At 53.2% G+C, this 27,294-nt stretch overlaps 9 protein-coding genes across 9 annotated transcripts; 6 read left to right on the forward strand and 3 right to left on the reverse strand.

Annotated features, from left to right (window-relative positions):
• Positions 1 to 624: 624 nt before the first annotated feature.
• Positions 625 to 1,706, forward strand: BO94DRAFT_576899 (intradiol ring-cleavage dioxygenase; the record flags this gene model as incomplete). Its single annotated transcript, XM_025615159.1, has 2 exons — positions 625 to 1,252; positions 1,310 to 1,706. 2 exons carry the CDS (start codon positions 625 to 627, stop codon positions 1,594 to 1,596), a joined length of 915 nt encoding a protein of 304 aa, XP_025465172.1. The 3' UTR covers positions 1,597 to 1,706.
• A 1,806-nt stretch (positions 1,707 to 3,512) lies between these two features.
• On the forward strand, positions 3,513 to 4,709 carry BO94DRAFT_626113 (putative acyl-CoA:6-aminopenicillanic-acid-acyltransferase; the record flags this gene model as incomplete). Its single annotated transcript, XM_025617337.1, has 3 exons — positions 3,513 to 3,569; positions 3,620 to 4,024; positions 4,071 to 4,709. 3 exons carry the CDS (start codon positions 3,513 to 3,515, stop codon positions 4,707 to 4,709), a joined length of 1,101 nt encoding a protein of 366 aa, XP_025465173.1.
• Positions 4,710 to 5,313: 604 nt separating this feature from the next.
• On the forward strand, positions 5,314 to 6,384 carry BO94DRAFT_521162 (cytochrome b561 domain-containing protein; the record flags this gene model as incomplete). Its single annotated transcript, XM_025610136.1, has 4 exons — positions 5,314 to 5,446; positions 5,509 to 5,543; positions 5,597 to 5,659; positions 5,721 to 6,384. 4 exons carry the CDS (start codon positions 5,314 to 5,316, stop codon positions 6,213 to 6,215), a joined length of 726 nt encoding a protein of 241 aa, XP_025465174.1. The 3' UTR covers positions 6,216 to 6,384.
• A 177-nt stretch (positions 6,385 to 6,561) lies between these two features.
• Positions 6,562 to 8,162, forward strand: BO94DRAFT_567559 (putative serine--tRNA ligase DIA4; the record flags this gene model as incomplete). The annotated part of the gene is made up of 1 exon (XM_025614637.1): positions 6,562 to 8,162. One exon carries the CDS (start codon positions 6,562 to 6,564, stop codon positions 8,089 to 8,091), a length of 1,530 nt encoding a protein of 509 aa, XP_025465175.1. The 3' UTR covers positions 8,092 to 8,162.
• Positions 8,163 to 8,687: 525 nt separating this feature from the next.
• On the reverse strand, positions 8,688 to 10,426 carry BO94DRAFT_548313 (uncharacterized protein; the record flags this gene model as incomplete). Its single annotated transcript, XM_025613391.1, has 2 exons — positions 8,688 to 9,827; positions 9,899 to 10,426. 2 exons carry the CDS (start codon positions 10,424 to 10,426, stop codon positions 8,688 to 8,690), a joined length of 1,668 nt encoding a protein of 555 aa, XP_025465176.1.
• A 921-nt stretch (positions 10,427 to 11,347) lies between these two features.
• Positions 11,348 to 14,041, forward strand: BO94DRAFT_537191 (Zn(II)2Cys6 transcription factor). The gene is made up of 4 exons (XM_025612212.1): positions 11,348 to 12,075; positions 12,128 to 12,665; positions 12,721 to 13,667; positions 13,721 to 14,041. The coding sequence occupies exons 1-3, from the start codon at positions 11,604 to 11,606 to the stop codon at positions 13,595 to 13,597; spliced, it is 1,887 nt and encodes a 628-aa protein (XP_025465177.1). The 5' UTR covers positions 11,348 to 11,603; the 3' UTR covers positions 13,598 to 13,667; positions 13,721 to 14,041.
• Positions 14,042 to 14,634: 593 nt separating this feature from the next.
• Positions 14,635 to 17,577, reverse strand: BO94DRAFT_156016 (Pkinase-domain-containing protein). The gene is made up of 2 exons (XM_025605842.1): positions 15,234 to 17,577; positions 14,635 to 15,176 (listed from the first exon to the last, which is right to left on the reverse strand). Exons 1-2 carry the CDS (start codon positions 17,409 to 17,411, stop codon positions 14,832 to 14,834), a joined length of 2,523 nt encoding a protein of 840 aa, XP_025465178.1. The 5' UTR covers positions 17,412 to 17,577; the 3' UTR covers positions 14,635 to 14,831.
• Positions 17,578 to 18,899: 1,322 nt separating this feature from the next.
• On the forward strand, positions 18,900 to 20,694 carry BO94DRAFT_587775 (uncharacterized protein; the record flags this gene model as incomplete). Its single annotated transcript, XM_025615852.1, has 5 exons — positions 18,900 to 19,587; positions 19,650 to 20,038; positions 20,095 to 20,217; positions 20,275 to 20,499; positions 20,554 to 20,694. The coding sequence occupies 5 exons, from the start codon at positions 18,900 to 18,902 to the stop codon at positions 20,692 to 20,694; spliced, it is 1,566 nt and encodes a 521-aa protein (XP_025465179.1).
• Positions 20,695 to 22,594: 1,900 nt separating this feature from the next.
• On the reverse strand, positions 22,595 to 24,868 carry BO94DRAFT_537193 (protoporphyrinogen/coproporphyrinogen oxidase). The gene is made up of 6 exons (XM_025612213.1): positions 24,679 to 24,868; positions 24,519 to 24,588; positions 24,382 to 24,462; positions 23,975 to 24,325; positions 23,483 to 23,908; positions 22,595 to 23,421 (listed from the first exon to the last, which is right to left on the reverse strand). The coding sequence occupies exons 1-6, from the start codon at positions 24,759 to 24,761 to the stop codon at positions 22,834 to 22,836; spliced, it is 1,599 nt and encodes a 532-aa protein (XP_025465180.1). The 5' UTR covers positions 24,762 to 24,868; the 3' UTR covers positions 22,595 to 22,833.
• Between the last annotated feature and the right edge of the window lie 2,426 nt (positions 24,869 to 27,294).

Consider the following 27,294-nt stretch of genomic DNA (forward strand, 5'->3'; position numbering starts at 1 on the left):
CGCGATGCTCCACTATCACTAGACAGTGATCGGGGATTTGGAGCAGCGCCGATCATTTCGGGGCATTCCATTCTCCAGTAAGCTTCAGCCTTTTATTCGGCAGCCTGGCTACTGACCCAGTCCGATAGCTTATGCAATCTATCACACTTCTCCAAGGTGAAGCGCCTGCCGGAATTTCAAGCCGTTGCATAATGCCTCAAGCTAAGACTCGCTGTTTGCTCACTGCAAGGATAGTGAAACTTCCCCAAGACAGAATGAGATATATGAGATACCCTTACTTACAAATCAGGACGAGAGTAGGAGGGCTGCAAGTATTGCTCGTTACTTATCTATCTCTCGAGATATGCCAAGGATTAGACGATGCGTCCATTCAGACGGCAAAGAAATCTGGACCAGACGGATCAGAGAACTCTGAGCTGCCAAGCAAGACGTGCTCTGTCCAATGGATAGATTGGCCCACAAATTGGCAGCCAAGGAAGTCGACTAAGATGACAATCAGGGTATTCAGACTGGATCAAATCCAGTTTATCAAGGCTCTCAAGAGACATATAAAGTCGCCTGTGGTTCCCCCCCCTCAACCTCAATAACACAACGAACCATCGATGTTCAGCCTCCCTGTCAGAGATGTTCTACTCCAAGCTCCTTATCACTGCTCTAGCTGCGAGCACAGCAATTGCCCACCCCGGCCCGCACGTTATCCTACCTCGCGCAGAAATCCAGCGCCGCAGCGACATGGCCAAGCGATGTGCTGAGCATGTTGCGAGCTTCAACCGACGTCGAATGGCCAAAAGAGCGATGCAAAAACGCCGGGAGGGATCTGGCCACAATTCAACATTCGAGATCACCACCGAGGCGCCCTACTACGAGACCATCCAGAACGACACCTGCGTTCTCACCCCGGAGGTGACCCGTGGTCCGTATGTCTGGCCGCGCTCCCAGAAATTGCGTCAGGACATGACAGAGGACCAAGTGGGTGTACCCCTCTGGCTCGACGTCGGGGTCCTAGACATGGCTACCTGCGAGCCTTTACCCAATGCCCTCCTCGATTTCTGGCACTGCAACGCAACCGGTTCTTACTCCTCGTTTACTCATCTGTCCCCAAACACCCCATTCGAGGAACTCTTATCAGAGCTGAACATAACCAACTATGATTCGGGTGCCACCGACCTGCACACAGATAATACCACCTGGCTGCGGGGAATGTGGCCTACCAATGAGAACGGAGTCATGGAGATGAAGACCATCTTTCCCGGTAAGACATTACATCATTGACTCTCTAGAGCCACATTTTGCTACTAACATGCCCCAGGGTTCTATGCTGAACGTGCCATCCATATCCACGTACAGGTGCATACCGATTGGTCCGTCCGGGAAAACGGTACCATTGTCGCCAGTGATACTGTCAGTACCGGCCAGATTTACTTTGATGAGGAGATTGAGCAGAGGATCACGGGCTTCGAGCCTTATGTTTCTCATACGGAGATTAACCGTACCACAAATGCAGAAGACTGGTATTTCTCTCAGGATTCAGAGGGCGGGTATAGCCCGATTGTGTCTGTTGTGCCTGTGGATGGTGAGGATCTGACTAGGGGATGATTGGGTATATCACGATTGGTGTGGATACGACGGCGATTGAGACGTTCAGTAAATAGGGCGAGTGAGGGATTTGTATTGTGGGAATTAAGCTAAGATGTTGATCGTACGTGCAATGTCTGCTTTTATTAGATTTGGATATTTGTTTTATTCTGTATTTGCAAATTGTGTACAGATAGATATCCTTCAACTCCTCCATAGATAAGATATTAGAATTGACCACTTGATGACAGATATTGAGAATCAACGAGCCTTTCTCGTCCCCATCAGAGTAAAGTAAATGCGAAGGAAAATAAGATGAAAAGAACTAGCATCAAACCAACCCCCGAGCTCTCCGAAATCGACTCCTCAACCAACCAACGCCGGTGATATCACCTTCTGCTCACGTAGAGTAATAACCACCTATCCTAATTGCAGACCTCAAATAACAAAGACACCACCTGCATCCAGTCGCATAGAATCCAGTCTTCGAAAAGCCATCAAATATTGATCAAAGATCAGGCTGAACCGGTCAAGGATCAAGTGACTAGTGATATGACCGTTAGGGCTGTGCACACAACAAGCATATACTCAAGTAGGGTTGAGCGATAATGATGTACTCACTAGCACGCATGCAATCCAGCATTTCATTCATTCATAAGATGCCCGACAGCAAATAATGGTAACGTGTCACTCTCTATCAATCAGTTAGTCATCGCTCATCCACTCCTCTTCTCTCCTTCCTTCCCTTCCAACCCACCAATCTACCCGCCTCAATCAAGAGAGAGATAGAAAAAAAGAAAAGAATAAAAGAAAGAAAAGACATACCTAAGAGACTCCTCTGGGACTTCTCCTTCTCGAGCTGCCCGTCTCCCCCCTCACCCTCTCCCTTCCTCGCTCTCTCTCCTCCCCTCGCCCTCCCCTTCCTCCTCCTCCTCATCCGCAAACCTCACCCGATGTCTAGTCCTATTCGCGACCCCATTGACTCTCCCCTGAGTTCTCAGAATGGAAACCGGGAAACACGCAGCTCTCGCCACGGCTCCTCCCTCTCTCTGCTCCTCCATTTGCACATCCGTTTGCACCTCCAATTGCTCCTCTCTCTCCGCCTCCCTTTCCACCTCTCTCACTAGATACCTAGGAGCATACTCTATCATATACAGCTCCCACGGGTCGGAGGGCAGCTGATCATTTGGACCAATCAAGCCACGCAGAACCAGGAGTCGGTGCATGGTACGAGTGAATATCATCCAGTCAGTGCCGGAGGGGCGGCGGGTAAGGCCATCGGAGGTGGTGTGACGGTGCCGGAGGATATGTAAAGTAGTGAGGAAACCCTGGATCTCATAATTAGGGTGTGTCATCTTGGTTGTTTGGGATCTCGATCCTGTTCTTCATCTGTCTTCTGAGGCTTGGGACGGTATGATTTGGAGGTTCGTTTCGAAGTAATTAGGTAAGTGTTATTGTGTGATTGGTAGAAGAGGTGGAAGAAGTAAAAGTCTATGTGGGAGAAAGCGTGGAACATTCATTTTGAACATTTGATTCATTGTGTGTCAAACACGGCAAAATTGAGTGCATGGTTATGCAGCTTAGTCGGCGACGTTCATGGGGATAGTCATAGGAGGTGAATGGGATGAGTGAGGCTGTGCGTGAGTTGTTTGAGTCGTTTGAGTCGTTTGGTGGAAGGTCAGCGTGTGGGTTGTATAGAGCTTAAGAGGATGGGAGGGGATGAGATAGGGCACGGCCAGGCACCGGGTGATGGATACTATGAACATCTGCTATCAGGGTGGAGGTTTCCCCGCAATCTACTACCTATCAGCTATCACTTTGATAGGTAAGTAGCGGAACTCACCCGCAGGAGGGGTATTGATAAGAAGGCACTTGGCTGTCTTCTTGGCTCGGAGTTTCACATCTTGCAATATTCCTGAGACTACATTGCCTTAACGATGCATTTCAAGCTGGAGGAACCGCCTAAGCTGGTGCTTTCTGGCACTCCACGAGAAGTGGATATCCCTCTGCTGTCTGTGCTCTTCATCCACTAACGCATCCATAGATTGGCTTCGGCCATGGCCAACACCTCCAGCCTCAAATCAACAGCCAGATCTCCATCTACAGCGAGATGTTCCGCGTCAACTGCAACATGTCCTGGGATGCAGTCCGTCGCGAGGCGGAGCAATTCCGCGCCACCATAGAGCGAGCCACGCCTCATCTCCATGAGGAAATGCAGGGTATTGCAGACGGTGCAGGTGTTGAGCTTCTTGACATCGTGGCCTTGAACTGTCGGAGCGAGATCACATTCGGCAAGTTCACGGACGGATGTACGAGTCTCTCGTGGAAGAGAAGCGAGAATGCCCGGATTCTAGCCCAAAACTGGGACTTTACACCGCTGGTACAAAAGAACCTTGCATTCATGGAGATCGAACAAGCCGGGAAACCCACCATTTACATGGTCGCCGAGGTGAGTCTCCATGCCAGGTTCGAGGAATCACTAGTTGATGGGACAGGCCGGAATCGTGGGCAAAATCGGCTTCAACAGCGCGTGTGTCGGTACCTGTCTCAACGCCATCCGCGCGCATCCTTGCATCAGCTTGAAACTGCCCATCCATGTTGCTCTTCGGCTATGTCTGGAGAGCAGGTCAGTTGCCGAGGCGGTGCGGAAACTAGAGTCCCTGGGTGGGGTGGGATCGAGCCAGCATATTTTGATTGCGGACAGTACGAGCTCGCTGGGCCTGGAGCTCTCACCTTTGGGGAATGTGTATCTCCAACCGGATGAATATGGTATGGTGACACACACCAACCACTTCCTGGAAAATCGGTTCGTTTATGAGCCGCCGTGGTTGTCGGGGTCGCCTGTTCGTCTGGTCCGTGCTCGCCAGTTGTCTCGCGAATTGATTGACAGTGAAATGTTGGAAGAAGACTGCATTATACCTCGGGTGCTTAGAGAAAGGGTCTTCTCGGATATGTACAATGCCCCGCAGTCGGTCTGCGCCCAGGAGGATATGACGCGCCAGCAGATCGCACGGGTTTGTACGCTGTTCAACATTGTCATGCGGTTGGATCCAACGAACCTGGGGGCGGAGGTGGTGGTGGGTCAGCCGGGGTCGGGGGAGGAAACGACGGTGGTGAAGATGCCGTGGCATTGAGGATATTCCTGGTTGATGATTGTCGGGATTGGTCCGGATATACGGGCAGCTTGATACGATGAGATTGTTCATGTCTAACACTCTAGGGACTGGAGGGATCATATCTCTATCTAATCTGAGATGCATAAACTACTTGGTGGGACTTGCTAATACATGTGTCGTAGTTGTAGTGCATATCCAGCCTGTACCTTTATTCTCCACAAAAGCGCTCCGGTCATAAGCGTAAAGGCGATCGGTGAAGCCACTGGCGATTTCTTCCTCGGAAATATCATCACAGACACCCTGTTTATTCTGAAAATCTATGCCTTTGTCTGAACTCCGGATATATCCTCAGTGTGGAAAGAAACATGACGATGCGAAGAGATGTATCGGACTTCGGGGTTTGAGGATGCTTATCAATATCATCACATTGGATCCATGGAATCCACTGCATAAGCATTACAATTGCCCCCTCCCGATTGGCCCTTTGTGTATTCCCCACTTGATGAACAATCAGCGGCCCCGAATTCGTCATTCCCACGTCCCATATAAGACTGGCTGCTATCGCGCTCGAGCCGATGGGGAACGATCGTGCTGATCCTCCTCCACATCGATTTGAGAGGCCATGGCTTCCGTCACAGGCATTCCCCAGGAACATCCTGACACCATCCAGGAGCGCGAGGATGCCCCTCTGCTCGCAACCCCGGGCAATGTGCCCCAGAAAGAGAGTGCTGCCATTTATCAAAACCTCTTTACAGGTGAGCTTATCGGTGGTAGTGGTGGTGATGATGATGATGCTTATCAGCTAACATCTCCATAGGCACGGCCAGCGCTGCCCAGGTCGGAATCTGGATGGTGAGAACATCACCCATCTCTTCCATTTGGTTTCAAACAACTGACTTCCTCAGCTCGCCATCCTCGTCTGGACCGGTATCTTAACGCATCCGTTGATTTTCTTCTCCTCCCATCCAGTAAGTCACCAACACTAACCATCATCCTCACCACCACCATCATCCCCAACTAACCCTCCAGCTCCTCAACTCTGCTGCGCTCCTCCTCCAAGTCCAAGCAGCCCTCATCCTGCAACCCACCACTACCCCGCACCAAAAGCGTCTGGGAACCATCATCCATTACGTCATCCAAACCATCAGCCTGCTCGCCTTCATCACCGCCTTCATCATCATCGAGATCAACAAGGGTGATCATGCTCGCTTCACCTCCCCGCACGGCGTGCTGGGCCTCATCACCTACATCATTATTATCCTTCAGGCGCTGGGTGGAGTCGTGCAGTACCTCGTCCCCGTTCAGGTCCTGGGCAGTGTGGACCGCGGAAAGAGCCTTTACAAATACCACCGCAAATCCGGCTATGTGCTACTGCTCCTGGAGCTGGCGACGGTGGCGGCAGCAACGCAGACGACGTATAACCTGAACGTGCTGGCAATTCCGTTGTGGGGAGTGCTGGTGGCAGCGGCGTTGGTTGTGGTGGGAGTGGGGGCCAGGATTAAGAAGCATAAGCTGGGGCTGTGAGATGTGGAATGATTATGATTATGATCGAGATGCGACGGCTTGGTTTCCAGGCTCTTTACGTAGTTGGGAAGAATTTCATGACAGGCACGGTTAACATATTGAGGTAGTAGTACTTATTGAGTGCACCGATGTGTATCTAAGCAAAGCACACTGAATTGAGCATAACCACAATTTCTATGATGATTGCAACTGAATGTAACTGACAGTATCAAATGTATTGCTGTACTGAATCTAAAGTGGCTCCATTGGTGACTGCCCAATCGGGAAAGGCGGCCGCGGAGCTTGTTCAACTTCGGCTTTGCATTCTTTTGCTTCATCATCTCATCTTCTCTCCTCCCCCTCTCCAATGGCTCCCCCTCGACCCCCCTACGTCTGCCTCAATTGCAGGCTGTTCGGCCGTCGGCCGTTCTCCTCGTCGGCTCGCCGACCAGACACCATCCGACCCGCGACCGCCCCCAAACCCACCCCCGACGTCAAGCACATCCGCCAAAACCCCGAGCTCTACTCGCAGAACTGCGTCGACCGCAACTATCCCGCCCATGCTCAATACCCCCTTAAGATCCAGCAGCTGTCCGAAGAAGCCCGGCGACTCGACCAAGATCTCAAAACTCCGCGATCGCGCATCAAGGAATTGGAAAGGGCTATTGGAAAAATCGCCAGTACCGCCAACAATGGCTCCGAACCCAGCGAAGACCTGGCCTCCCTCCGCGCCGAAGCAACCCGTCTGAAAGATGAATCCAACACCATGTCCACTCGCAAGTCCACCTGCGCTGACGAGATCCACCGCCTGGCCCTGTCTCTCCCTAACCTTTCCTCCACCCACACCCCCATCGGCGCCGACCCAACCCTGATCAACTACATCAACTTCGACCCCCAATCACCTCCAGAATGGGTGACTCGCCCCGACCCTGGCCGCTCCCACGTCACCATTGGCACCAATCTGGGTCTCCTCGACTTTACCAGCTCCGCCATCACCACCGGCTGGGGCTGGTACTTCCTCACCAACGAGGGAGCCCTGCTAGAGCAAGCCCTGGTCCAGTACGCCCTCAGCGTCGCCCACCGTCACGGCTGGAAGCCCGTCTCCCCTCCTTCCCTCGTCTACTCCTATGTCGCCGAAGCCTGCGGCTTCCAACCTCGCGACCAGCACAATGAGCAACAGATCTGGGCCATTGAGCAGACCGAGAAAGACAAATCCAAACCGCAGCGCTCCCTCGCCGCTACCGCCGAAATCCCCCTCGCTGCCATGCACGCCGGCCGCGACATTTCCGCCACCAAGCTGCCCCTGCGTCTGGTGGGACCCAGCCGCTGCTACCGTGCCGAGGCGGGCTCCCGTGGTGTCGACACCAAGGGCCTTTACCGGGTGCACGAGTTCACCAAGGTCGAGATGTTCGCCTGGTCAGATAACCTCCCCGACACCGGCAAGGGCGGTGCCACTTCCGACGACCTCTTCACGGAGCTTCTATCCATCCAAACAGAGATCCTCACCTCCCTGAACCTCCCTTGCCGCGTGCTGGAAATGCCCTCCACCGACCTAGGCGCCAGCGCCAGCCGCAAGCGCGATATCGAAGTCCTCTTCCCGTCGCGACTGCGCGCCGCGGACAACAACGGCGTCCCGGAACTCGAATCCGGCTGGGGCGAGGTCACTTCCGCGTCCATCTGCACAGACTACCAGAGTCGACGCCTGGGGACCCGCGTTCGCGGCGGTCCGATCAAGGAGTCCCGGTTCCCGCATACCGTGAACGGCACGGCCATGGCCGTTCCACGCGTGCTGGCTGCTATCCTGGAGAATGGATGGGATGCGGAACGCGGCGTCGTGGTGGTGCCGGAGGTGTTGAGAAACTGGATGGGCGGAATGGAGGTTATTGGGAAGAACTAATCTCCTCTGAATGTGTATAGATGGATGTATGACTAGTATGTTGATTGAATGACTGTATTCTACTCCCTGCCTACACTCTACCTCACCAACACCGCGTACCTTATAAAATCATGAAACCAACCCCGACCTACTTATTGAGTTAATCATCCCATAGTAAGACGTATGCACGCTATTACATATTTATTCATTCATCTAGCTAACTACTTACTGGCCTGACTATTGACTTGTTCATAGGATGGGTAATCAAAAAGAGGCGGGCAGATGGAGGGGAAGGTGGAAAGAGAAAGATTCTCATGACATCGTGGACACATTCATCTCATATCGTATCGGTAACAAAACCCGGACCAGAAATGGGGGGGTAAAAAAAAATAAGAAACAGAGCGTAATTCAGACAGTCATAAAACGGGACATGCAATAGACGTAGCATATAACGGGAAACGGGGAATTCAATGATCAAATCGTAAGGTATCTCGGAAACCGTGAACCGTAACTACCAGGGTATCGATGGGGCATAATGCGTAAAGTAATGGTGATGGGGGTGGTGGTGGTGGGATGTCGTTACTTTCCTTTCTTTTTCTCTTTTTATTTGCGGAGGATCACTCCCAGGGGATATCCCCGTCTTCGACTTTGGTGCAGGTTAAATAGGGTAGCCCGCCTTCGCTGTATTCGCTGCCCTTGAGGTCCAGTTCGAGGAAGTTGCGCATGAGTGGTTTGACGATTTCGCGGGCCAGCCGCTTGATCTCGTCCATCTTGCGCTCGAACCGTTTTAGGACTTCCCGTGTGTACAGCGATTCCGATGACGGCGTCGGGTGTACCTTGAGGAATCGTTTGAGGTCCTCGTGCGATAGGTAGGCTTGGCTGGAGGAGGAGCCGATTAGACGGTAGACGCGCGCTGGGGACCAGGGTGGTGCCGTGGTGGCGGGCTTGGAGCTAGAGTCTGTTGGTCGGTGGCTGGTCGACTGCGAGCCGCGACTGTTGTGGTTGCTGGTGCTGGCATGCGCATTCGAACTATTTTTAAGGATGGGAGTCGGCGGAGGTGTCGTGCTATCGACGAGCCATTGCCGGAAGAGGGAAACAGCCAGCCAGTCCAGGTAGGCGTTCGTTGGGCTGACACGCTCGCCACGTGAGGTCGTCAGGGTGAGCCGCAGGAGCTTTGAATCAATACGCGCTTTCAGGTCCTCTAGGTCCTCCACCTTATCCTCAATGATGTCCAGCACGGAATTTGGGAGCGGCGAGTACGGCCCGTTGCGCAAGTGCGGCAGTGCAGCCGGCCATTGTCCCACCACGTGAATCAGAGCCTCGGAGAAAATGACTCGACTGCGTGCAAGGAAACCCAGTTTGAGGTAGCTTGGGGGGTACTTGGCGATTTGCTTGAACAATCGAGAGCCAAAGCCCAGGAGATGGTGGTCAACGCGGGGACCGGTCACAGGCAGCGCGTCGTACATATCGGCCAGGTTGAGAAGGGCCCTGCACTCCGTGTAGGCCGTCGCAATATTGACAGTGTTGATCGTGGGCGGGTAATTGTAGAACAGGCGGAACAAGTTATCATAGTCGCGAATGATGGGATCCGTCGGGGGGTTGGCCATGCTGGCTCGATGTGGTAGGTTCACCACCGACTGCATCCCGGCCAGGTTGGCCATCGACCGGACAAAGCCCGTTTGCGTGTTTGATGGTTTGGTCACGGATGGAGGGTATTGTCCTGCATCGTACCCAAAGGCGCTGGAAAAGCTTGGTGGCTGCAAATAGACTCAACGATCAGCATCTCCAGTAGCAACCCCACAATGTCTCAGATACAAGTAGCACCAACCTTCTGCACCAGAATTGGCTCCTCGTCCTCCGCCTTGTTCACCCAGTCCAGTTCGTACCTCCACCGTCTTTTCTCGACCGACCAAGCAGATCCTCCGCTCTCCGACTGGGCGAGAGTGGACCCGTTCGACAGCGAAGAGGTGTCTTCACTGATTCTCGACAGGACCCCCGTGTCCAGGTTCGGTGGCCGCGGGACAGCTTGTCGCGACCACTCCTCGCGGGTGCTGGCCTCGAAGAACCCGGAGCATTGCGCCAATATCAGCCGATGAAGGAGGTAGCGGTGCTCCTGCCCCCCTGCGCGGATCACAATCTCGACATCGCCCGTGTGCGTGAAGATGGGAAAATCGTTCTGGGGCTGGTGGGTAAGACCCCCATGGTGGGAGCGACTAGGACGGTGTCGCCGGCTGGAGTGAGAGTGGCGCGACACGGAGGAGGCGGCGCTCTGGGGCGGCATGGAGCGATCAAGGACCTGAGCTTGGGAAACCATGTCGATGGAAGTGACCGTAGTGGTGGGAGACTTGGGGGACATGGTCCTCAGGGGAAATGCGCGGTGACCAGATGCCAACGAGTGCTGCAGTGTACGGGCCGTCATTCAAATCCAGCAATACGCGCCCCGATCGGAATTCGTCGACACGGCCAGAGAGGAATGTCTGGCCCGCGAAAACGGCCAGGCGGATGGTTTCGCAGAGGATTGCGAGTGGCGGCGGATTCCCGGCTGTTGATCCCCGCGGGCGATAACAACACGGGCCACCAGGCGAAGAAGCGAAGAAGCGAAGAAGGAGTCTAGAAAGGACAAGAAAGCAGAGCAGAAGCCCAAGAGACGGTCGACCGAATGCGACAAGAATGCAGCCAAGAAGGCGATACCGACGGAGAGGTTACAGCCGATAAATAAACACAGCGTCAAAGAACATGGTTTCACTCTTAGTAACTCTGGTGCAAGAGGCTGCGTGCAGCGACTCAGTAAGAGAACAACCACAGCAAGATCCACCAGAGCAGCCCAGAACTCGGATGCCACAGAGACAAGACAAGACGAGGACTGCTGGATTGAAAGGAAAGAAGACGAAGAGAGTCAATTGCGAGCCTCGCACCACCCGCCCTGATTGGCTGCCTGCAGCGGAACCTTGATTCAGCTGCTCTCTGTCGGATGACTTCCGCCCCTTCGATTTCTCATGCCCTGAGTCCGTCTTCTTTCATATCTTCTTCATTCGGATTTTCAGCCAACCCATTGCCCTCTCCATGGCTTTCTTATCTCGACTCCATCCAACCGATCGCTTCCGGCCCCGTATTTGAGGCATCCACCCCGTCCCGTACGGAGAGGTACCGCGCTAGCCCCATCCCGTTAGCGGGCCTCATAATGCTGAGTCAGCGGCACCCCGCCAATCCCCGAGCTTTGTTTGTCTGATCCTCCATTCGCGGCCCAGTTTCAACTGGAACATTCTCTCTCCTCTTTCTCTTCCTTCCCTCTTTGCACCCTTTCTTCTCTTCGTTCCTCCTGTCGAGCCGCCGTGCTCTTCGTTCAGTGTGTAGCATCAAGCGCCTCGGATTGAGCTGGTCTCCCCCGTGCTGGATGAAGCTCTCTCTCTCCACACTGGCCGTGTCGTAACAATCCCCAATGATGGCGAGTGTCATGCTTGGATACTCGCCTCGAGCTGCCTGCATCGGATTGCGATTCTCCCACCCGCCAGAACAGTGAGAGTGCCCGAGTTATGTCGAAGGGCTGCTATACCTGTCGCCGCCGCCGCATCATCTGCGACAACGGTCTCCCAACTTGCCGCAAGTGCCGCGATGCGGGGAAGGAATGTCTGGGGTATCAGAAACCCCTCGTGTGGGTGAAGGGGGGCGTGGCTAGTCGGGGCAAGATGATGGGCCGCAGCTTTAACGATGTTATGCGGGCTCCAGACAGCAGGCGTGACGACTCGAGCTCCGTCTCCAGCAATGCGTCGCCGCCGTCGGCTGCCGATTCGCCCAGTCAGCTCGGCCCCGATCTGTCCATCGACATCAGCCTGTGTGTTCCCCCAAACGTATCGGGCATCCAGAGTGTCCTGGATTCCCCACATCCGGAGGATTATGACAATCAGGGTACCCTGCAAAGAGCTGCATCAGTCCCCGCTCCTTGGGGCATGGTCGATCCGTTGTTCAAGGACCTGAGTCAGCTGTCGAGATACTACATCGTCCATTGTAGGTTGCCAGCTTTTCCCTCGATGTTCACCCCTGTCTAACCATGCCCAAGTCAACCAGAACCTCGCCAACTACCTTACACTCTACTCCGATGCCCGGAACCCGTTCCGCGATCTTATTCCCCTGGTTGCCGACTCTCCGCTCCTCTCCCACGTCCTCGCTGCCACCGGCGCCTTGCATTCCGCGATCCTAGCCAGCGGTGACTTCTCGCTGGCCCCATGGCTGTCGGAAGGTTCATCTCCAGCTGGTCCATCCATGTCCTCAGAACAGGTTGAGAAGGCCGTGATCAGTTCCATGTCTCGGCGCCCGACGTCCAAGGCATATGAGCACTTCCTCGGGCTTAAACAGCGCGCACTACAACAACTGTCGAGCGATATCCAGGACCTCGTTTTGCGCAACGACAACCGAACTCTCGCGGCGATCATGGTTCTGGCTCTCATGGATGCTATCGAATCAGGAGATGGGGCTTGGAAATACCACCTAGAGGGGGCCAAAAAGCTCCTAAAAGGTCGACAAGAACTAAGTACCTTCAACCCGGCTCAACACATTATCAAATGGCTGGAAGATTTCGCCGTCGACGGCTTTCTCATGTAAGCCAAGTCCCATTCCCCATGCAACTGTTCATACTCATCCCCACCTCCACAGCATCCAACTCATGGGATCTACCCTCGCTCGCCCCGGGTCCCTCACCAAACCCTTCTACACCTCCAGCATGGGCCCCGCCATGCTCAAACGGCTCGAAGAAACCTCCTGGGTCGGCTGCCCGGCTTATCTCCTCGAAGTCATCTTCCTCATCCACGCGGGACTCTATTTTGACCCGGACGTCGATCCAAACACCCAACCTACCATGATCTTCTCCTCAGCCTTCCTTCCCAAAAACTCTAATCCGCTCCAATCTCCGGGCGCTCTCCTCCAACACATTCAAGCCTTCGACCCCGCTGCCTGGGCCGAATCCATGCAGAGCTGCTGGTACCTCGCGGATCTCTCTATGCGCACTGCCCTCGCAGCCGTCTACAAAGGCGCTGTCTACCTCTACGCAAGTCGCGTCCTCTCCCGTCCGCGCCCCGGCGCCGCAACCATCCCCAACCACTTTGGTCTCACCTCTGACCACGCCATGGTTGCCGATCTGACCATCCGCCAAATTGCTCTCATCCCCATTGCAGACCCCCACTTCAAATGTCTTATCTGGCCCACTTTCATCGCGGGCGCGGAATGCCGAGACCCCTCCCAGCGGCCATTCCTCCTGGACAAGCTGCGCGCCTTATACTATGACATCACCAGCGTGAATGTCCGTAACGCGGCCTGGGTATTGAGCGTGATGTGGCAGAAAAAGGATCAGAAGAAGGCAGAGAAAAGCATGGCCCATTCCAACGAGGGACGTCGGTCCTGGGACTCACATTCCCAGTTTAGCAACACCAATTGTGACCAAACTTATGATAATGATGACGATAACGATGACGAAGATGAGTTCGATTGGATCCAAGAGTTGGACGAATCCCGGATCGACTGGTTATTCATATAGAGACTATCCCTTTTTTCCGACGGACATATAATTCATCCCAGTTACATATATTTTATAGATAATGATTAATGTACAGTGCTCTCTATCCTCCTTCCAATAGCCCGATTAACATTCTAGTTGCAGCTTGGGTTTCCTAGAAATCATGGCCTTTTTCTCTTTTTCGGTTATTTTTGGACGTGACTGGAGGTATTTATACATCAGTTCCAGGAGTGACGATCACATGACTACTACAGTATACAAATCAGTGATTTGGATTGGGAAACCTTTCAGGCAGACAGGCAGCACGAAGTAATGAGCCTGATGAATAGATAGTAGAATTTTCTTTTTTCCCCCTGGAATACACCTATGAGATACCGTGGAAAGGGAAAGGAAAGCTATTTGACAGGAACATGACTGTATTGGGAATGGGATCGGGGGAAGCGGAGAAAAGAAACGCAGGGAAAGAGAGGGAAAGAGTCAAAACACAAAATGGGGTAATCGAATTCAACTCCCAAGACGCTCAATATAAGAGCCCGAATGATATAATATAGCAAACACAAAATCCCCAGTAGCAAGGAAGGTGGCGATGGTGAAAGGTATGCCCGGCTTTCGAAAGAATAAGAATGTACTGTACCGCGCTCTGTCCCAGACATGGAGGAGATCTGGGCAACACCCAGACCATTTTATGGCAAGCACGGGAAGGATATATATCGCAAGAGAATAAGAAGGGACAATAGAAAGAGGAGTAGATTGAAAAGAAGTGGAAAAGGAGAAGGACAGGTAAATGAAAAGCCAGATGAGGGATATATGCATACTCCTTCCCATCTAAATGCAGCAATCTCAACAGAAACACGCTCATCATTGCGAAGATGCAAGGCCAAAGCAACAAGCAAGCCACGTCACAAAGGAAAAGTTCGTACAAGAGATGCCAAGGTACAAAGGAAACAAACAAGTCGCCGGCTGAAGTTCATGACTGGATCCCGGTGATAATAATAATAGCATAAATAATAGTCCAAAGCAAGACCTGCCAGCAGCAGGTATGGTAGAAAAATATCGCCAATCACACACGCAGGAAACTCTCAGGGATATCGAGCAAAATACGGGGACGAGATATGTTCCAAGTACAAAGAAGAGATTTTGTTTGCGACCCTGCGCAGCGGACAATGTTCCGGACTGGGGGATGAGAGTCCGGGGAGCGGGAGAATAGGACGAGGGACGGAGGTGAGTGGGGTGGGAGAAGGCGAATGCGATGCGCTTAGAACACCGCAGCCAGACCGTTCTTGGAATGACGCCTGCTGAAGCGCTTCTTTCCTTTCACCGACTCGGTGTCGGTGTTTTGGTGCTTGACAAGAGTGGCTCGTCCCGTGGGGGCACTTTCGTTCTGCAACTCGGAGCTTCGATCCAGCGTGTTGGCGTGGCTTGACAACCCCGACGATAGGTCCCGAAAGGCATCATCGGAATACGAGCCATTCCCCTGGTGGAAGAGAGCCATTTCCCGGGCTCGGTCTAGGTTATCGATCCACTCCTGGACCGACAAAGCGGACGTCCCTACGTTGCCGGAGGAAGGCTTGGGGTCTTCGAAAACATAGTGTTTGTCGCGCTAGATGCCTGAAGGTTAGGAGCTATTCACCCAATCGAATTAGAAACAATCTCGTACCGTATCCACAATCCAGCAGGAGAATCCCTTCGCGTCCGTCGAGGTCCGATATGACGTGCCCGGCGCCAGGAGGGAAAGCTCCAGCTTTGCCTTCTTTTCGTCTCCTCCAGCCGCTGCCATTATGATTCGGCCGGACGAGGTGACCATCACCAAGCGCTGCCGCTTTTTCGTCGTGCTGCCCCCAAAAAAGCGGGAGAATTTTCGGGGGGCTTCAATCTCGCCTCCATGCCTGGAGACGGGGCTGTGGGCTGCCGGGGATGATAGGACTACTAGGTTGCCTAACTTCAAAATCCGCTCGTTGTTCTTGGTCAGTACCGGGGACCATTCGATGTCCAGTTGGGTCGGAGCTGGCAATTCGGTCACCAGTCGAGGCACTACACGCGAGCTGGCATTGGTGCCTGGAGCAGCCGGATTGATGCTCGAAGGATAGCCCTCACCGCTACCTCCGCCACCGTTTAGCTTGATGGGCTCACGAGGGGGTGCAACATACGATTTGAGACGAGGCGCCTTGCGCTTCCACAAGTCCGGACCCCATGCGATGCCCTGGAAAAACTCATGGTTCTTAATATGCTCGATCGGCAACCGACGGGCTGGATCCAAAACCAAGAGCCGCTCGACAAGATCACGAGCCACGGCAGGAAAGCTAGCCGGGAACTCATATTCGAGCCCAACGATTTTCTGGAACGTCTGGTACTCGTTTCCAGCCTTGAAAGGGGGGCGGCCAGCTAGAAGCTGAAAGATGATGCAGCCAAATGCCCAAAGGTCACTTGCCTTGCAGGCGTTCTTATCTGTCAGGAGCTCCGGGCTCACATATTCCGCCGTGCCAACAAACGAGCTGGCACGTTCTTCCTCCGGAATTTCGGTTGAGTCGAGCGGCGGCATCCCGCTGGAGTTTTGAGGTTTCCGTTGACTCTTGAGGATCTTCGCCGTCCCGAAATCAGTGATTTTGATATGCATCTGGCTGTCGAGAAGGACGTTTTCCGGCTTGAGATCCCGATGAATGACGCCGCGTCTATGCATGTAGTCTATCGTGTCTAAGATCTGGGCACCGTAAAACCGTGTGCACTCTTCATCAAAGGTGGTCATGCGCTTCAACACACCCAACAACTCGCCTCCCTTGCAGAGATCCAGCACAAAATACAACGAACGTTCATCCTGAAACGTGTAATAAAGTCGGACAATGCCGGGGTGTTCGGTAAGCCGGTTGAGCGTGTCCTTCTCGATGTTCACGTATTTCACCTTCTTTTCCTTGATGATGTGTCGCTTGTCTAGAATTTTGATGGCATATTCCTTCAGAGTTTGCCGGTCGGTCCCCAGCACGACGGTACTGTAGGAGCCTTCGCCAAGCGTGTGAGCAAATGAAAAATCCCGGACCCCCTTTTTGATGTATCGCGCGACCGGCTTTCCGTTGGCATCGATTTCTTGCCTTACCGCGACCGCTGCACCGCGGTCATGCCAGTCCTCACTGCTGGAACTGGGACCATTCTCCATAGCATACGGAGATCCTCCAATCTGTGATGCCCCCCCACCCCGCGCGTGAGCCCGAGAAGACTGACGCATGAGCATCTGTCCGTTTGTTGGTGGCAATTGCGCCGTTCTATACGACCGATCATTGTGATTGTTGTCGCGTACGGGAACCCCGGCCTGGAAGGCCGCGGAACCACCGCGAGATTCCGCACGTGCTTGGGTTTCGGAGGCGGACGAGGCGGCGGAATCGGTACGAATACGATAGGAACCCTCCCGGGCGGCTGCAAGTGTCGACGTGGATCCATTCGCGTAAAAGGACGACATAGGCCGTGAGGGTTGGGGAGTAGGGTGTGGTTGTTGGGACGCGTAAGGAGTGTACTGCGGATTCGGTTGCTGCGGCAGGTCCGAGTATGGATTGTAGATGGAACTTCGATTGTCTCGCGGCTTGGATGCGGGCTCGACCGATCCGGAGGTAAGGGTGTCTTGAAGATCGGTATGTGAGGGGAGACCGGAGGGTCTAGGAGGAGTTGTAGATAGGGCACTGCCTGGCCGTTCGGAGACCGTCTGTTCGCGCACCAGGTCGGAATCTGCTACGTCTGCAGCACCCGCGGCGGGAGTTGTTGGATCCTCCGACGAATGTAGGGACGAATCATCAGGGTTTGCGATGCGTAGCCCCCCCAAGGACTGGGAAAGGCTGAGATCCCCATCCATGATGGGCAGCAGTAGGTTTGGGAAGTGACCGGACCTTCAGGGCCGGAATGGGGGGAAGGTTGGGTTTCAAAGGGGGTTTGCGGGCGGAAGATGGTGAGGAGGGCGAGATTTGGGGGGGGGAGGGGGGAAGGTCGAAGGAATGGCTCGCAGCTGGTGACCTGGCAAGTCACCACCGTGGCACCAGGCAGACGGTTGAGAAGGGGAACGGAGAAGGAGGAGAAAACGAACGAGAGGGTGGTGAGATAGGTGGGAAGAAAAGGAGCTTGGCCGATGGGATGAACCGAGAGAAAGAGAGGGAGAGGGAGAGGGAGAGGGGTGCGTTGCCGACGGACTATGGCGGCGGTCGGAGGAGCAGCGGATGATGCATGGTACAGCCTAACACAAACGAAGGCGGAGTCGAAGGGGGACGCTGAAACAGACCCAACAACGCGGAACAGGGAAAGGGAACAGGCGGACAATCTCGATGAAGAAATGACGGAGAAAATGCGGATAGAAAAGGGAGACAGATAGGAGGGGAAAAGGAGAGTCGAGGAGGAAGAATAGGAAAAGGGATAAAGGGGAACCGGTGGTAGTGGTGGTGGTGGTAAGTAGTAGTGGTAAGTCGTGTGAGACCGAGAGAGAGAGAGAGAGAGAGAGAGAGAGAGGAAGAAGAAGGAAAAAGGGAAAGCGGAAGATTCGAAGTTCAACAGCTGCAGTTCAGTGGCAGCCTCAGGAATGAGATTCGGTCTGCCCACCGAGATTCTAATTTTATCTTTATCCTTTCATGACTCTGACTGCGACATAAGAACTAGTCGTGTCATCCCCAATGACCCCAATGATCATAGTATGTATTATATACTAATTGTTATTATCAAATCGGGTTATAATTATCCTGCAGTCCAAGCAATGCAGCCTGGTCGATGGATCATCCTAGCCACAGCCATCCGATTGATTCCCTGGAGATGTAGATCCAAATTCCCTCAAGAGCCCTGTCCCTTGGACAATGCTCGGCCTACTGTTGCTGCCTTGGCCCAATAATGCCGCTATACACAATCCCATTGTTGCCCGTTATCCCGGCGCCTTCTATACATCCTCCATCCTCCCCATTTCGATTCGTCGATCTTTTCGGTAATTGTAATAAAGTAATTGGGGAGGACTAGGAGTAGTATTATACCCATACAAGTACTGGGGATCTCTTAATCACGTCTATCATCCGTCGCACTTGCCCTTTCTACGGTGCTCGTGGATGCCCTCCGTCAATCCACCGGATTCATTCCCACCAGCCATAGTGGTTCGCTCGTAACAAACATCGATAGCTGCTTGCATCTCTCAAGAAAGGAAATACCGATATAGCTGTTTACCCCAGCGGCTCGTCCATTCATTCCAGATATAGCCAAACGAGTAAGCCCTCCACCACTTACCATGATTAGATATAGGCCTACACGCATCGCTCTGGGAGACGAGGATCTCCGGTACCATCTGGAAAGGCTGCTTCTTCGCCATGCAAACATGGCCGAGTGGCATCGTCAAGTTCTGGACCAGGACAACTATAGCGATGATGATCTAGCCTTCATAGGTTCGGACTTGTTCACCCCGTTCAATCTCTCTTCGCCAGGCTCGTTCTGCAGCTCCGGCCCGGGTTTTCCCAGTCAAGGTTCCTCGCAAGCTGGCCAAGATAGAGAAGGTAGCCCCTCTGGCGCATCGTCACTGTTCAATGAGCCGGTGATTTCATTGCCCGTCGTGGTGCAAGGTCAGGTCCGAGCCACTGGAACCACCGGCTCATTAGGCACCCAAGGGTCCAGGTTGGCATCAAGCGCAATTGCATCAGGCACGAACGCAAAGACATTCTATGAGAGTCAGTGGGCGACCAGGAATGATCAGACCTCCTGGAAGGAGTGTAGCAGTCAGCCAGTCAGCCGATTGTCGGAAGAGCGGGGCGTTGAATGGCCGCAGCGTCATTCACTGGCAGGCCAGCCTTTCATCACAGCGAACGTATTATCGAAACTGCCAGAGGACTTTTTCTGGAAGAACGTGGGGAAGGATCTCAGTGTTTCGCCCCATCACTTGATTCCCCGCCCACTTCACCTTCACGCCCTAGAACCGAATCGGGAAGCACTTCTTATAGGCTCCGGACTCACCACCAGCCCTCTGCTTATAATAGGCACCTCACAAGTACATGAAGAGAGGCACGCAGCAGGTGAGTTCCAGACACAACTCTTGGCTCTCGCCAACAACGGGATCTAACCCAGCTATTTTTAGAGAATCTGAGACAGGCGTACTCTAGTACGAAAACACAGCATCTAGGACTCAGTTCGAACCTCGATCTGGAGATCCGTTTATGGTCCACATGTATCAGTCCCATTGCGCAAGACACACTATCAGTTAGGATTTCTTCGCGCACATTCCTGAATACCAAGGCAACGCTGGAGCTAGTCGAAATGGCTGGTGGTGCGAATAAGTTGGCCAAAAAGACACGCGGCCAGCGGACCAGTCCCTCTTCGCTGGGGTCTGCTACTGTTCACCATCATGGCCCTGTTGAAGGCTCAGGCACAGACGTTGGGAGACTTTCAGCAGCTGCCGCCACTCATTTGCAGGATGGTGCTAGACCAAGGTCCACCGAAGCAGATGAGATTAATCCCACTCGAAGGGTATGGACCCAGCTACCTGAAATTGTGCATTAGATGACTGAACTAACGGGAGCAAGTCTTCTGGAGAGGTGATTTCGCGTGGTACACAGACTGAACCTGTTCGTCTACTACCTGCGCAAATCTATGAAGGAGCAGTCCCCTATCAGGCTTTCAATGGCCCGCGAAATGCCCCGACGGAGGTAGGTGCAGATCCCTGAAAGGCAATAGAGAGTTGTAGGTCTAATGCTCTTCGTCAGCCACAGAGATTCCACCAACGTAATCTTTATCGTGGGAACGAGACTCGGAGAAGGCCCACAGCGCGGGAGGCGCCCACCATTTCAGGGCTGCTTCGAGATATACCCCAGATGGCGTACGTCCAGAGGGGTCAGAACGCCAGTAGAGCCAATGCAGTTGCTTCTATACCGTCTGTAAACCCACCGGTGCAAGGTGGTATAGGAAGAATGGCAGGTCCACATGGCGATGTACGTATGCTCTCATGTAGCCTCCTGCGCTGGCCACCGCTAACATCTGGATAGAACCGAGCGTCGGTCCACCCGCGGCTAGTGGAGGCCAGAGATTTCCAAACCTACATCAACTTCATGTTGGATGAAGTCCACGACAACACTGAGGATGGGTTCGAGGACATCGGATCGATTCTGGGGTTCCCGAGGGTCTAGGCGGACCGTTGCCAATTTCGATGGCGTGTTTGGTGGAGGAAGACTGTGAATGACAACAGGGGGATAGAAGCATGTCATCCGCAGTGGGGGGCGTCTGAATGCACAGGCACTCGGTGATTTCATCGCCACTCAGCAGAGAAGGCAGTGAGGGAAGGACTGGATGGGTGATGATACGTTGACCTCCTTGCTGCCGCGGAGATTTTGACCCGTACCGAGAAGACCGAACCTCTAATTATAATTTGACTGCTTAAGGATCCATTCCTGTGAGGTGTCAGCCTCGATGGGTTTCGTACAATATGCAGGGCTCAGCCATTGCCTCAGCCAGTTGCGTGGAGGGGGACGTCAAGCCTGGGGGGCGGAGTGGTGGCCACATCCAATGACCGTGGGGATCGCGTGAGGTTATTCGTCATCCCTCTCAGTATCAGCTGTCGACTATCTTCTCGACTGTAGGTAAGAGTGTAGACTGTAGAACGGTCGAATCCCAACTGCCGAATTCTCCGGGCCCAAGTTTCCTGGGACTTACTTAGCATAGTAGATGCAGCTCGACGGTTCGATAAGGCTGAAACCGATCGAGTCGATGACAAGGTTACAATGCCGCCGGCGGTCATGACCGAACTATGTACGGAGTATTAATCATGAATTACACCACATAGATACTACACAATATGTGAATATTAAACCATGTCACCATCATCATGGCCCCTTTATTTGAAACAAGGCCATCACCATCGCCCATGTCTATCTATCGCCATCGTCATCGTCATTCCGACCCAGTTGATCGCCATCCATGATGACCAGCTGGCTGGCTGGCTATCCATCTATTTTTAAGTTCCTCCCGCGCCGGCGGGTTCTGCACGACTCCAGGTCTCCATCACTTACGCGGCCTGCTCCAGCCCGCTAGTCCCTTTTGGTGCCCCCTGACTGGCGGCGCCCGCCCCCCCCCCCCCCCCCGCGCTTAGCCGTTTCGGGGGGCCCGCCCTGCCTGAGTGGCTGGCAAGTGGAAACCGTATGTTTGGTTTGGTACGGTACGGGGCGAGCTTGTCTCTTGCCTAAGTAGGCAGTTGTATACACAGACCTACACATACACAGTACGGGATATCTAGTAGATAGTGAGTAGGCAGTTCCATATCCTTTTAAATATTGATGAATCATCCGGTTGTCTGTCTAGACAGACGATTGACGTTCTTCATAATGTAGATGGTTCTTATCGATCTAGTACTACTAGGGACCATGATATATCTCTTCACTGTTCTTGGCCAACTACTAAAATATGAAAATCTATTAGTAGTATTTCCATCCAACCTAACAGTTCATGCTACATAGTACTGAAGACTACTGCGCACCACTCGCTGGGCCCCTCATTACGTAGTAACAAAAAAAAAAAAAAGTCCCGATGCGCCGCCCCCATCCGTCCCTCACTCAGCCTTACGAGATCAAGTGGGTTTGTTGGGAGCCGTGAGAAATTTAAAATGGATACTACCTGCAGGCCTGCATGCTCCGTACGACGTGTACTATGGAGTAAGCACTGCGCGGTTAGCGAGAGACAGAAAAGGAAAGGGCCGGGCCAGTGGGCGACATGAGTGGTCGGGTTTCGACGGAGGCTGCTCATGGGATGGATCTACGGGCTTGAGACATGACCTAGCTGCCATTCATTATAGATCACATTTCCATGACGAGCTAGGAGTGAGGCGGAAATAGAAACAGCCTGCAGAGTGCACGCGATATAAGCTGAGCTAGACTTCTCTCACTTGGCACATGTTTCATCTGCCAGGAGGGATCTACACTGGATGGTCATACTGGCATCGTAGAGCAGGATCAGTACAGAAAGGACTGTGGGAGAGCTTCTACCATATATCGGAAACGGGGGTTGAAATAGCAACATCTATTCATGTCTAAGATGGTCTCATGTAAAAGAGTAAAGGTGTAGAAAGAAGTTGATGATACGCATCACAAAATGGGCCAGCAAACACATCTGCCATACATCGCTTTCAAAAAGTGGGTAAATAGGTTAAGTAGATAGAACAAGAAGAAAAAAGCAAAGTGGCTCCCGTTGATCGTAATCAGATCTATAAAATCTTTTGCCCCCTGGAATCATTCAAAAAATTAAAACCCATGTAAGTTCTCTAAATGCTGCAACCTTTACTGCGCCTTGTTCTTGGAGAAAGCCTGGGCGCCGTCAACCAGACGCCGCTCGGTGTTCTGTCGGCCGTTGACGAAGTCGGGGTAGTTGAGAGTCAGCTCGACAGCGCCGTTGACAATGTTGTCCACAGCCTCAACACCGAGCATGAACGAGTGGTCCTGGTTACCAACCTCGTAGCGCCAGCTACCGAAGCGGCCACGGGTCCAGATGTCCTTCTCCTGAAGCTTGGGCAGGATCTTGGTAAGAGCGCCCTCACGCTCCAGAGACGGGGTGGGGTAACCGTGGTCGAAGCGACGGTGGTAGGTGGACACGATCTCATCGGTGGGCTTCAGCATCTCAGTGTTGACGAGACCCTGGATAGACTCAGCCAGCAGAGTCTCGTAGTTGACAGGCTTCATCGAAGACTCGGAAACCTCCAACATGATGGACCAGTAAGGACCCTCCTGCGCCTCGGTGCTCTGGGGCTTGGAGCCATCCGCGAGCTGCAGAGTGGGCAGCTTCTTGGAGCCCTCGGGCTGGTTGTAGGGGGAGTAGTTGGAGAAGATAGTGGCACGGTAGAAGGGGCAGTTGTCCTCGGGGAAGTATAGCTGAAGGCGACAGAGTTAGTCCAAATTCCATCTTGCTTCTGGTCAAATGCAGATAACTTACCCAGCACTTGTCACCGATTCTCTCGGGGCGTTCACCACGGATACCGATACCGATGACGTGAGTGGAAGAGTAGAAGAGCTCCTTGGTGAGGCCAACGAGCTCCTGGTCGCCGATCTGCTCAGCAAGGTAGTCGACGGCCATGGTGGAGACCAGCTTCTGGTAGCCGACGGTGGTACCATCACCCAAGGTAACGGTCTTGTTGTTGGCATTGACCTTGACAACCTTACCCTTCTCACCGAAGCGGGTCTTCTCCTTGGGGAGAGTGTCTGCGACGGCGATCCAGATACCACCAGTACCGCCGTGGGCGGGGAAACGGAAAGTAGCGTTGGGACCCCAGTTACCAGCGGTCTTGTTGAGAATGACATTGGTCGTCACAGCCTTGACGTTGGGGGCAGCAACACGCTCACCCAGCCAAGCACATTGCATCTAGAAACCCGCAAGTATCAGCACCTCGGGACTCTTGTCACAGGGCTCATGATTTCGATAACCTACCTTGGTCGTAGGCACAGCCCAAACCTTGAAGTTGTAGGGTCTCATGAAAAGATCAGCGATACCAACACCCATCTGGCGCACGATCCACTCGTCGAAGTTCTGGGGCTTGGTGTTGGCGACGCGAGCCTCGAGAGCAGCGTCGATCAGGCCGTCGATACACCTGACCTGCTCATGCTTGGGAAGCATAGAGATGTTGTTCTGGAAGGGGTAGGGAACCCATTGTTCCTGGCAGCGAACGTAGGAGATACGCTGGTGGGTGTACCAGTCGTCGTCCTTGGGGAGGGCCTCGTTGATGCAGTCATCGAAGTACTTGTAGTGAGAGAAGATAACGTGACCACCAACGTCGAAGAGCTGCAATTGCCGTCAGTCATTGTCTGCCAATTCGTGCGCTGCCAGGATGAACATACGAAGCCTTCGGGAGTGACATCGGTGGAAGCAAGACCACCGGGGGTCTCGTTGCTGTCAACGATCAACCAAGAGGGGCCATCCTACACCCAGCAATTAGTATTCGAAGCATTGTAAGCGGTAGGCGTGCAATTCGTACGATCTGGTTGAGACGCTTCGCGGCACCAAGACCAGTAGGGCCGGCACCAATGACGAGAACGTCGACGGAGCTGAAGACAAGCACAGAGGCAGCAGTCAGTAGATGCTTCACGGGCAGTTGGTCGAGAAGGAAGCTTGTCGGGGGAGGGGGCACTCCTTACATATCGGGGTGGGTCATCCTGCCTTGTAGAATATCCTGAAAGCTGGGGACGCGGTTCAAAGTCCTGCGGGCGAGGCTAAGCATAGAAGACAAGCCGTGAAGCTGCAGGAGACTGCAGTATTATAAGAGGGAGAGGAGGGGAGGGGTTGATGAAGAGGAAGAAGGCGAGAAAGGGAGGAGGAGAGCACGGGAGAGGCCGAAAGGTATAGGTGTATCAGTGGCCGTCGGTCGGGAAGGCGAAACGTGACAAGCAAAGCGGTGGGGGGCGCTGGGAGTCGGTTTCAAGTTTGGGCCCTAACAGATCAATCAATCGGATTCTCGGAATTCCCCAAAAAAAGGCCACTAGGACAAATCCATCTTAATATTAATATTAATTCGTGTCGGCGCCGCCCCAGTCGCGGAGCCTTGGAAAAGGGGCAAAGGGGACAAAGCTAATTTCCAACCCCAATCAATCCAAATCATCCCTCATCTTAAACGCCTGGAGAACGCATGGGTCGGCAGGCCCGATTCATCCTGGCCTGCCCACTACTACCTACACAGTACATATTATTGATACTACTACTGTGTACCACTGTACGCCTTTCCTTGCGCCATCTGCGCGTTTGCTGCTTTTTCTTTTCTTTTTCTTTATTAGTTTTTGTTGCATCCCAGCCAGGCAATCCAGGCCTATTTACGTATGCATACTCCGTAGACATTTAAGAATAGTAACCGATGATCCAACTGCACCCAGCCAGACTTTAAATACGCATCAATCAATTTTCCGTAGGGTCCGATAGTACGATTGGTCCCGATTCACTGCTTATCATCACATCTGAATGCAGCATCTCCCTAAGAGTCCAAGTGTCAAAGCTCTAAGAATACCGCGATACGGGATCGATGGCGATTTCTCGGCAGGCACCGGCCTGCCAGGGGCTAGATAGGTACGGAGTAGGTACGGTGGAATGCATGCGCATTGCTCCCACTTGGCTAAGAGTCCCTTCTCCGTACTCCGTATCTAGATAGTCCCAGCCTATACTACTCCCATACTCCATACGGAGTACTCCATCGTCCATTCAACTCCATCCAACTCCATCCTGGCGGAGTGACGGTTGGCAACTTCCTAAAACAGTAATGCAAGTCGGCCACGCATCTTGTGCACCCCACGAGGGTTCTATGTAGTTACAGTGATACAGTAGTACAGTAGTACAGTATACTAGATAGATGCCTATCAATATCCTATCGATTGGGGAATCACGGGGTCTATACGATATATGGCTTGCAGTTAGTCATATTGAGATTCCCAGCTCAAGGCCACGAAATCTCAATATGGTATGGGAGCACGGAGTATTCTGGAGGTGCATCGTCCCCTGCGACTGATGGTCAGATCATCATCCAACCTCCATCCTGAAGGGCAGCTAGCAACCAATCTAGGTGCTGTATATCCGTGGTGTACGTACACCCGGGCAGGACAAAAGCCTGTCGGGTACTACCTACGACCAAGTACACCATCGACGTGATCTGACTGGCCAAGGGGGACGTCGACGGCGAGCATCGGCAACAGGATCATCCCCTATTCGACCCTCTTGTCACGTCAGGGTTGATTTTGGGCCGGGCAGTGAACCCATGAGCCGGGCAACGCTTGACTGGTTCCACCGATTGCCCTTCTCAGAACGGCAGGACAGAGAGGATCTTTTTCCAGAAAGCGCTTACAACGGTTATCAGTTTAACCTGTCTGGGATCCGAGATGCAAGCCGATGGAGTTCTCACCCACCCAGGGCCTAAGGGACCAAAGGCACTAACAAAAGCTTCATTTTTCGCCCCCTGTACTTTGGATTTGGCCCTGTTGCCAACGCCCTTAATTCTGACAGACGCGCAATCAATCAGTAGTGATGGTAAGAACTTTGCTTGGACGCTCGATTGCCTTGACGGAACCCCAATCCGTGGCAGATTGAGAAACGCCAACCACCGAACATTATCGAACCAACAATTCCCATTGTGATCTCGTCCCGAAAGATGGGCCTCATCCGAACGGGACTCCATACGACAGAACTATCCGGACCCTCGTGGGTCTGGGAAGAGTCCCTGAGGGAACGGGCAACCGCAGGACGGCTCCGTCGTACCATTTCCTCTGAACGCCATTGAACCATGGTGATGGCGTCAGGCTCTCAGCCATCAGATCGCCGCATTCTCCACCGGCAAGGGACCTTTGCGGCGGCGCTATGGACAAGTGGCCGCTGAAGGCGGGTAAGACAGTGCTTGGCTAGCGGGCTGCTTGCGTAATGCATCCTGCACCAAACAAGCCGGCGTTAATTTTGATCAACACTGATTGTTGCAGTCGCGGTTGATGTGTCCGTTCCCCCCTCTCCCTCAATCAGCGTCTTGCTTTCTTATCTGACACAATTCGATCAACTCGGAGCAGTCTCGGGGGGAAAAGGGTCTGAATGGAGCACTTATCTACTGGACATCCTACGATCTACCTATGGTACTATCAAAGCATGAACTCTGGACGCCCTATCGGCTTTTTGGGCTACAATATGCGATTGGCCATTTCCCCCCTCCAAAAAAGAAAAAGAAAAAGAAGGCAATGGGCGAAAAAAGAGAAGGCGTTGCCGACCAAGGAAGGTCGTTCGGGGCTCCA

Source organism: Aspergillus sclerotioniger, assembly GCF_003184525.1.
Source record: "Aspergillus sclerotioniger CBS 115572 chromosome Unknown BO94scaffold_22, whole genome shotgun sequence".
Taxonomy (NCBI): Eukaryota; Fungi; Ascomycota; class Eurotiomycetes; order Eurotiales; family Aspergillaceae; genus Aspergillus; species Aspergillus sclerotioniger.

Bases quoted from the DNA above. Each gene is read 5' to 3' on its own strand.
- BO94DRAFT_537191 (XM_025612212.1), top strand. From the start codon at position 11,604: ATGTCGAAGGGCTGCTATACCTGTCGCCGCCGCCGCATCATCTGCGAC. The intron at 12,076-12,127 runs GTAGGTTGCCAG...ACCATGCCCAAG, and splicing joins GAGATACTACATCGTCCATT to TCAACCAGAACCTCGCCAAC. The intron at 12,666-12,720 runs GTAAGCCAAGTC...CCACCTCCACAG, and splicing joins GCCGTCGACGGCTTTCTCAT to CATCCAACTCATGGGATCTA.
- BO94DRAFT_156016 (XM_025605842.1), bottom strand. From the start codon at position 17,411: ATGGATGGGGATCTCAGCCTTTCCCAGTCCTTGGGGGGGCTACGCATC. The intron at 15,177-15,233 runs GTACGAGATTGT...TCAGGCATCTAG, and splicing joins CCTGCTGGATTGTGGATACG to CGCGACAAACACTATGTTTT.
- BO94DRAFT_537193 (XM_025612213.1), bottom strand. From the start codon at position 24,761: ATGCTTAGCCTCGCCCGCAGGACTTTGAACCGCGTCCCCAGCTTTCAG. The intron at 23,909-23,974 runs GTAGGTTATCGA...GCGGGTTTCTAG, and splicing joins GGGCTGTGCCTACGACCAAG to ATGCAATGTGCTTGGCTGGG. The intron at 23,422-23,482 runs GTAAGTTATCTG...TGTCGCCTTCAG, and splicing joins GAATCGGTGACAAGTGCTGG to CTATACTTCCCCGAGGACAA.